The 10,000-nt window shown below is 35.9% G+C and overlaps 1 protein-coding gene across 1 annotated transcript in view; it reads left to right on the forward strand.

The window, feature by feature from the left end:
• LOC115209444 (putative mediator of RNA polymerase II transcription subunit 26) overlaps positions 1–10,000 on the forward strand; it is a 581,370-nt gene that overhangs the window by 238,254 nt on the left and 333,116 nt on the right. The window contains exon 3 of the mRNA XM_036500957.1: positions 7,233–7,399. Within this exon, the coding sequence (XP_036356850.1) occupies positions 7,233–7,399 (167 nt within the window). The remainder of the gene's footprint in view (positions 1–7,232; positions 7,400–10,000) is intronic.

Consider the following 10,000-nt stretch of genomic DNA (forward strand, 5'->3'; position numbering starts at 1 on the left):
TTTTTGAAACTACAAAAGGAAACAAAAAAACCAGACAAAAAAAACCCGATATAGACTTAATTGCATGATTCCTACATGGAACAAAGCATGACATTAAATTATTTAACAGCTTGTCTGCTTCAACTTAGTCCATAATTTCTATAAGTGTTGATTGCTTATTGCTGTTAAATGTGACTTTTGCTGTGTACATTGTATACATACGAGTGTGAATAGATGTAGTTGAGCATTTTCTGTTGTTATCAATAGCTCTGTTGTTTGACCACATTCTGTTGTGTTTGTTGTGAATAAACTCTACTATATAAATACATGCTTACATACAAAGCATATTTATTATAAGAAGTATCATCATGATCATGATCATCGTGATGATCATCATCATCATTAAGGGCAATGGACTGGCAGAAACATTAGGATGCTCTGCAGTATTTGTTCTGGTTCTTTATATTCTGAGTTCAAATCTGGTTAAGAGCAACTTCGTCTTTCATCTTTTATTTAGTACTTTATTTGGTACTTTATTTAGTAGGTAGGCCCCTTCCTCTCAAAATTGTCAGCCTTGTCCCAAAATTAGAAAGTATTATAATAATAATAATAATAATAATAATGATAATAATAATATTCTGAGCTCAAATTTTGCAGACTTTAACTTTGCTTTCCGTCTTCTCGGGGTTGATAAAATAGGTACTGGCTGAGCACTGAGGCAGTCAACTTAGGGTTAGGGTTTGAAAATGCTGGCTTTTTGCCAAAATTTGAAACCATCATCATCATGATCATCGTCATCATCATTATTATTATTATTATTATTATTATTATTATTGAGGTGGCGATCTGGCAGAATCGTTAGCATGCCAGACAAAATGCTTAATGGTATTTCGTCTGTCTTTACATTCTGTGTTCAAATTCTGCTGAGGTTGACTTTGCTTTTGATCCTTTCAGAGTCAATAAATCAAGTAACCAGATTCTATAGGCCTTGTACCTATAGTAGAAAAGATTATTATTATTATTTTATCATCATCATTATCATCATCATCATTATTGTTAAGGCAGTGAGCTGGCAGAATTGTTAGCACGCTGGGCAAAATACTTAGCTACATTTTGTCCATCTACATGTTCTGAGTTCAAATTCCACTGAGGGTAATCAATTAACTAAAACATTGTTCTACCTCAAATTCATCCAAGGTAACTTTGTCTTTCATCCTTCCATGACCAATAAAATATAGTACCAGTTAAGTGGTGGGATTGATGTATTTCTTTTAGCTCTTTACATTCTAAGCTCAAATCCTGCAGAGGCCAACTTTACCTTTCATCTCTCTATAGCCAATATAATCATGTATCGGTTTGATGTGATCATCTAGATACCCCTCCAAATCACAGACTTGTGACAATCTTACAAATAATTTTCATTACTAGATGGTTCCGCGCCTTCAAAACTGAAGGCTAATTGTAGTATTTTATATGTATATAAGGACAAAAGATAGAATATGGATGGTAATTCAAATTGATACACTCCTCAGTGTTATCTAGTGTTTGTATTTTGAGATGTGGCATAAATACCATCATTTGTTACTGAAAGAATGCCGGTTCACACATATAAACATTCACATACTTTCCTTGTACATGCACACACACACACACACAAAACACACACACACACACATACACAGTTGAAATGCTGTTTGATTTCTCTTTTCAGCATAGAATTTCCACCATCTTATTTCCATTGCACACACACACACATACATTCACACATCCACATACCTCCCTTTTATATACATGCACATATACTCACACAGAGTTGAAACACTGTTTGATTTTTTTTCACCATAGAATTTCCATCATCCCACTACCAGTCTGCCATCACCACTACCTTCCTTATTCATCTATCACCTCTTCCTTTCTCATTCATATGTTGTGACGGAGAAAAACACAAGAGTATTATTACAGTAGATTATTAATCCACATTTTCATCTGTCTTAATGTTCTGAATTCAAATTCCACTGAAGTAGACTTTGACTTTTGTCCCTTTTGGGTCGATAAAATCAGTACCAGTTGAGCACCGGGGCTGATGTAATCGACTTACCCCCTCCCCCCCGAACCTGCTAGCCTTGTGCCAAAATTTGAAACCATTATTAATCAACTTTCCTTCTTCTTCCACAGTACCGATAGTATCCTAGGCATTGCCTTGATAAAATTTTCTCCCTCTTGAGTAAAATTTTGGTATTAGGACTAAGTCAGAAATCCTCTTCCACCTACTTATTAGTGATGAAAATTTTATGTTAGGATTAGAAAGTTAGATTAGGTTCTTTACTATCTAGGATGATGTTGAATAGTATATAGTTAAAACATTTGATGCCTGTCACCTGCTGTGTCTTCATATTTCAGCAGAAATATAACACGCGCATACACACACACACACACTTATACACATATATATACAGGCAATGCTTCTGCATTGCTAGGCAAGGCTGTGCGGTAAGAAGGCGGCAAACTGGCAGAAATGTTAACACACCAGACGAAATGCTTAGTGATATTTCGCCTGCTGTTACATTCTGAGTTCAAATTCTGCTGAGGTCGATTATGCCTTTTATCCTTTCAGGGTCAATAGATTAAGTACCAGTTACGCACTGGGGTCAATGTAATCGACTTAAACCGTTTGTCTGTCTTTGTTTGTCCCCTCTATGTTTAGCCCCTTGTGGGCAATAAAGAAATAAGAAGCCTGCTTTCCAACCACGTGGTTCCAGGTTCAGTCTCACTGTGTGGCACCTTGGGCAAGTGTCTTCTACTACAACCTTGGGCCAACCGAAGTCTTGTGAGTGGATTTGGTTGATGGAAACTCAAAGAAGCTTGTCATATATGTGTGTATGTGTGTGTGTGTGTCTTTGTATCTGTGTTTGTCCCCTGTCACCACTTGAAACCAGTGTTGGTGTGTTTACATCCCCATATCTTAGCAGTTTAGTAAAAGTGACTGATAGAATAAGTACCAGGCTTTTAAAAAAATAAGTCCTGGGGTCGATTCATATGACTAAAAAAATTGTTGAAGGTCGTACCCCAGCATGGCTGCAGTCTAATGACTGAAAGAAGTAAAAGATAAAAGATGTGTTAATGTGTGTGTTTACACACACACACACACACACATATGTTGATCAGTTGTAATGCTGTGATACACTATATTTAATCAGCCATGGTCATAGTTTCGATTTGGGAGCAAATATTTAAGAAAAAGTGGAAGTGGATTGGTAGTACAATTAGAAAAGACACACCAAATGTAGCGAAAAGTGCTTTACAGTGGAATCCGGATGGATATAGAAAGAAAGGAAGGCCTAAGAACTCGTGGTGTAGATCAACACAAAAGGAACTAGAGAAAGGGGGACATTCCTGGCAGAGTACAAGTACAGAAGCGAAAAATTATGCGACATGGAATTCAATTATAAGTGGCCTATACTCCGCATTGCAGGGTTAAAGGTGGGAAAAAAAATAATAAATGGTCACACTCATTAAAACTCCTTAGTATTTAAACTGGCCACGACTGGCCAAAATATTCTACTTGTTTTGTGTTCAAACTGGCCAGACCCCTACCACTCGCACCTACCATAAATTGTCATTCTAAAAATATACAGTCCTATCATCAAAATCTCAAAGCCAAATGATAACAGATGTTTAATTCAAAGCAATGTGAATAAATAAACATTACATTTGACTGAGTAATCTGAATGTTAAAGGGTTAATGAGTCAACAAGCTCTCATGTATGTATGTACATAAGGATGGACGAACAGACGGACAGACACATAGGCCCAAGAATGGGTGTGTGGTTAAGAGGTTTGCTTTCCACTCATGTGGTTTCAGGTTCAGTTTCATTGCAAAGTACTGGGAGCAACTTAAGCTAGTGTTTTCTACTTAGTCTCCACAGCAACCAAAGCTTTTTGAGTGGATTTGGTAGATGGAAACTGAAAGAACCCAATCATACGTGTGTGTATGTGTGTGTGTGTGGTCTTGTGTTTCATATACTCTTTTACTCTTTTACTTGTTTCAGTCATTTGACTGCTGCCATGCTGGAGCACCACCTTTAGTCGAGCAAATCGACCCCAGGACTTATTCTTTGTGAGCCTAGTACTTATTCTATCGGTCTCTTTTGTTGAGCCACTAAGTTGCGGGGACGTAAACACACCAGCATCGGTTGTCAAGCGATGTTGGAGGGACAAACTCAAACACTCAAATATATACACATGCATATATATATATATATACGTACATACATATGACGGGCTTCTTTCAGTTTCCGTCTACCAAATCCACTCACAAGGGTTTGGTTGGCCCAAAGCTATAGCAGAAGACGCTTGCCCAAGGTGCCACACAGAGGGAATGAACCCGGGACCATGTGGTTGGTAAGCTAGCTACTTACCACACAGCCACTCCTGTGCATATTTGATTGCAAAAGTGTTGTGTATATTTATTTCAGGTCAGACTTTTCTGTGGATGGCATTGCATATTGTTTCACTGACATCATGTCAGGCTGATTGGTAGCACTTCAGTGATACTTTTGAGTAGCTGCTGATTACATGTGTTATATCCTCTACAAAAAGAGTGACATAATTGACATTTGCGGTTGCGTCTTGGGAGTTGAAGGGTTTTGCTCTTTCATTTATTTACTAGATATTTTGTAGCTATCATCTGCTCTTAGTTGTAAAAGCATAGTGTTTAAAATGTGGTCTGATGTAATGGTGATGAGCTTGAGAAAGGCTACACTTCATGTTCATATGATTACCCTCTTCAAAATTACTGGAAACATATCCTTGCATAACCTTTTACAAGTATTTAAAGTGTTTCTCTTTCAGGTCTTCATGGAGATATGCTAGTCCTGAACTTCTAGGTTTATATGGCAGCTAACAATAATTATAAAGTTCTTGTGGCTGTGTGGTAAGTAGCTTGCTTACCAACCACATGGTTCCGGGTTCAGTCCCACTGCATGGCACCTTGGGCTAGTGTCTTCTACTATAGCCTCGGGCTGACCAAAGCCTTGTGAGTGGATTTGGTAGACGGAAACTAAAAGAAGCCCATCATATATATGAATATGTATGTGTGTGTGTATGTTTGTGTGTCTGTGTTTGTCCCCACAATATCGCTTGACAACCGATGGTGGTGTGTTTACATCCCCATAACTTAGTAGTTCGGCAAAAGAGACCGATAGAATAAGTACTAGGCTTCCAAAGAATAAGTTCTGGGGTCGATTTGCTTGACTAAAGGTGGTGCTCCAGCATGGCCACAGTCAAATGACTGAAACAAGTCAAAGAGTAACCATTTTTTATATATGGATCCCTTTGATTCCTATTTTACTTGGGTGGACCCCCATAGCCATTCAATGCTTAAAAAAAAATCCTCTTGTATTTTTATAATTAAATATTATTAGGATTTGTATAAAAATTGTTAAAATGTTTTGTGTATTATGGATGTATAGCTAATTTACTGCAGGTAAACTTTCCTGGTCTGAAGCACATTTTTTTCATGGCCTCTGAAAAATTACCATGGACACCCCCACAAAACATTATGGACCCCAATTGAGAGCCCCTGTTATAATGTATATATGTATGTATGTATATGTGTTTATATATGTGTGTGTGTGTTTATATGTATATATATATATATATATATATATATATATATATATATATATATATCTGTGTGTGTGTATGTATATCAGTATAAGAATGTACATATTGTATGTGCACAGATATATTTTTATCTTATACTTGATTCAGTCACTGGACTGCGGCCATGCTAAGGTTTAGTCAAATAAATTGACCCCATTATTTTTTTTAAAGTCTGGTACTTATTCTATCAGCCAATTTTGGTTGAACTACCAAATTACCGGGATGTAAACAAACCAACACATTTGTTAAGAGGTGGGTAGGGGAGAAACATAAATGCAAACACACACACACACACATACACACATATGCATATGACAAGCTTCTTTCAGTTTCCATCCACCAAGTCCATTCACAAGGCTTTGGTTGGTCTGAATTTATAGTAGAAGACATCTGCCCAAGGTGCCATACAGTGGAACTGTACTTGGAACCATGAGGTTGGGAAGCAAGCTTCTTACCATACAGTCATGTCTGTGTCAATAACGAAAATTTGACAGGACTTGAATTCAGTGCTAAAAGTGTTAGGTCAAATATTGTGTTAAATTCTATCAGCCACTCTAACTGACTCTGTATGTGTTTACACAAATGTTAAATTAGGTCATTATCTTTAAGTGGGCTGAAGAATAACAGCAGAACATTTACTATGTTAGGAAGATGGCACAAATGAATCTCAGAGGGGGATGAATTTTTGATGATGCATCTGTAATGGTTAATATTTTAAAACTGAAATCTTGCCAATATCAACATATTTTTGGGAGGTAGAAACCTTCCAAGAATGGTAAATTATGTATCTGTGGGTGTTGACGATTGTGTTATCTATAACTATTTTCTGTTTCTTTGTTAAATATTTCCTTGTTCTTACAAGTATATCTGTATAATTTATACTGTTCTAATCTCGTTTGTTAATCCTGATTGATAAGATCCTATGATCACAGTTGTTCCAGCCATGACCATCCATTTATTTTCTTCCAGATGTATTGCACCTGGGACTACTTTATCCAATATATTTTTATGCGATTTGAGAGAGACATGTTTACTGTTTCTAACAGGACCACTGACCACTTTTAGGCCCCCTGGTTTGTTCAGTGTTATCTTGTTTTACACTTTAGTACAATACAAAAGGCAGTAAGCTGGCAAAATTGGTAGTACATTGGATAAAATCTTCTGTGGCATTTCCTCAAGCTCTTTACATTCTGAATTCAAATGCCCTGAAGTTTGACTATGCCTGTCATCTATTTGGGTGTGATGAAATAAGTACCAGTCAGATACTGCGATTGATGTAATGGACTAACTCCATCCCTTCACAATTACTGGTTTTGTGCCAAAATTATAAAAAAAAAACAACAAAATTATTGTGGTGGTATATTAAGTTCCTGGTACATTAAGCCTGGTTTCAATTGTCAACTATAACCACTTTCATTTATACTTTGAATGCATTTGGAAATACACAAAAGAGATAATTTCCTATTTTCCCTTCTTCGGCAATCTGAGAAGTTGAGTCTATATAAGAAATTATTGCTGATTTTGTATTACTTTTTTTTCTTTTTCATTTTTGTACTTGTTATTAATGCTACCTCTGTTGTTATTTGCAGAAACTCTCCTGAAATACTTTAGTCGCTATGGAGAAGTTATTGACTGTATTGTGATGAAAAACAAAGACACAGGATGCTCCAGAGGATTTGGTTTTGTTACATATAAAGACCCAAAATGCGTGGATTTAATTCTGTCTGGAGAACCACATATCATCGATGGGAGACAGGTAAGCATGCACAGTGTCTACTTTCATTGCTCTTTAGTCATTGTATTCAGGAGAATTATATTGCAGCAGTATTGATATAATGTGAAAGGATAGTAATGTATTTAGTGAATAAGTATTATGTACTTAAAGTGATAGTTGCATAGAAGTCAAGGCAAGGTCAGGAAAAAATTTTAGAGCTAGCTAGTTAAATCAGATTTCTGAACATTAGATATCATAAATGATGATGCATCACTGTACATGGGCATAGTGATCTAACATCATGCTAGCATGGGAAAATGGATATTATTAAACTGAGTATTATCAATCATTAATTTTTCACAACTTAATTTCCACTTTTGAATGGTACTATTACTCTTAGTCTTCACAAATCATTTCTTTCCTTCTTTAGTTTCTGTGAATCTCAACAGCAGATTCTTTATATTCTTCTATCTCCAGAGGTAATGGAATTTGTCGATTGCTTCTTTCTCTCTCCACCTCCATAACTTTGAGAGCTGTCATATCAGTTTAATTTATAAAACATTTTTTTTTTTTGATTAAATATGACGTGTTTGTTAATTTAAAATACTAAACCACACCCTCGACACTCGTGGTTTTTTGTATTTTTATTGTGGCAACGCCTATGATTTGAATATCTTTTTTATGAAATTGAATTTCTTTACAATACCTCCAAAGTATTTTCATTTCATTTTCTCATTACAAAAAAATTATTTTCACCTAATAGTTGTGGTGTGACTTTGGTCAGTAAATATATGGCAAAAAAAAAATAAAACAGACAAAAAAAACCTAAGTGTTGCCTGTATTTCTTTCACATCAAATATACCATATTCTTGTGTGATTGAGAACCATGGTGTGCAGTGATTCCTTGTGTAGATTGCAATATAGCAGATAATTAATATGCTTTGGTTCATATGAGCTTGTTGGTAGTGTCAACAGTGGAGAAGGGCAAAGTCATCAGTATTGTCCAGTCAGACTTGCTTGGACTCCTGATTGTGGTCCTTCATCCATTTTCTATGGCATGTGATAATTCCTTTTAGTGACATTCAGCATCATGCATTAACCGAATGAACTTTGCAGAGTAACTAATGTGATCGCAAACACATATGGTGGTATTCATTTAAGGTGGCGAGCTGGCAGAAATGTTAGCGCGCTGGGCGAAATGCTTAGCAGTATTTCGTCTGCCGCTACGTTCTGAGTTCAAATTCCACTGAGGTCAACTTTGCCTTTCATCCTTTCGGGGTCAATTAAATAAGTACCAGTTACGCACTGGGGTTGATATAATCGTCTTAATCCGTTTGTCTGTCCTTGTTTGTCCCCTCTGTGTGTAGCCCCTTCTGGGCAGTAAAGAAATAGGCATCCACAGTAGGGTGTCATAAACAAGCTCCTTACTTCTTCACCAGTTTCCAGGAAAGCATACCTTCTCTCTCAAATGATGTCTGATAGTTTACAAAGCTTATTGTATTATCTTTCCAAGACTCTTTCAAAATGGCATGAAGTATACACCTACATATGCAATCAAGCATATTTCAAACTTTCTTCTTATTATCCAGATCCAACCACTGTGCAAATAGTAAGCTAGGAAAAGGCAGAGTAAATATGGTTTAATGTAAGGTAATTTTAATTCCTTTTGGCTTAGGAATTCCCTTGGAGGTGGTTTGTAATAAGTTAATGAAGACTTTGAAACACTCTACAGTCCAAGAAAATTTCAGAATCAATCAGTTTCAAAAGATTTATGAACAGACCGAACCTGTGACAAAGTAGTTCTGCACAAAACATTAAAATTATCTTCTCTATACAGCATTTTAACTAATTGCATTTTGTGAACTTCATAGATAAAGACTCTGATTTATAATACTGATGCAATTTATACTTCAAATGTTAGAGAAGCATGTACACATAAAAGTTTTTGGTATGTGTGTATAATCATAGAGTTTCCTTGATTGAAATGAAATGTATGTAAATATCAGAAAATGTTGAGATTTCTTTTTTAAGTCCCATTGAATATTTTGTTTGGCCATTTTTTTTTTTTATTAACTGTTAGAATGTTGATGCAGATGCTAGGCTCCTTCATTTCAATAATTAACACTTGAAAGGCAATAGTGAATTTCACCTAATCAACGGCTTTGAACCTCATGCACTGACTTCATTACATTGGTGCATATGATCACAATTTACGTTTTGTTTGATTTTTTTTCATTAAAGATTTTACTTTAGGAAATAGAATTATTTTCCCTCACCATACCGTCATTCTCCTTCCTATTGGAAAATTTATTCCTGTTACATGCATTACGACGATTAAGTAGTTAAGTTTCATTGGGTGGATTCTTCCAAGAAATGACTGCAAAAACATAAATTACAGTTCTTGTGGCTGAGCACTTAAGGTGGTGTTAAGACTTGTGGGCCTAGAATTTATTTCATTTTTTGTCTTATATTTTTTTGCATGTTTCATTTTATATTCTTATGAAGATACACATTCTTCACTTTCTACTATTTCTATGTATGTGTGTGAGTGTGTGTGTGTGTGTGTGTGTGTGTGTGTGTTTGTGTGTGTGTGTGTGAGAGAGAGAGAGAGAGAGAGAGAGAGTAGCACATTCAAATGATTCC

This window comes from Octopus sinensis, linkage group LG3, assembly GCF_006345805.1.
Source record: "Octopus sinensis linkage group LG3, ASM634580v1, whole genome shotgun sequence".
NCBI lineage: Eukaryota > Metazoa > Mollusca > Cephalopoda > Octopoda > Octopodidae > Octopus > Octopus sinensis.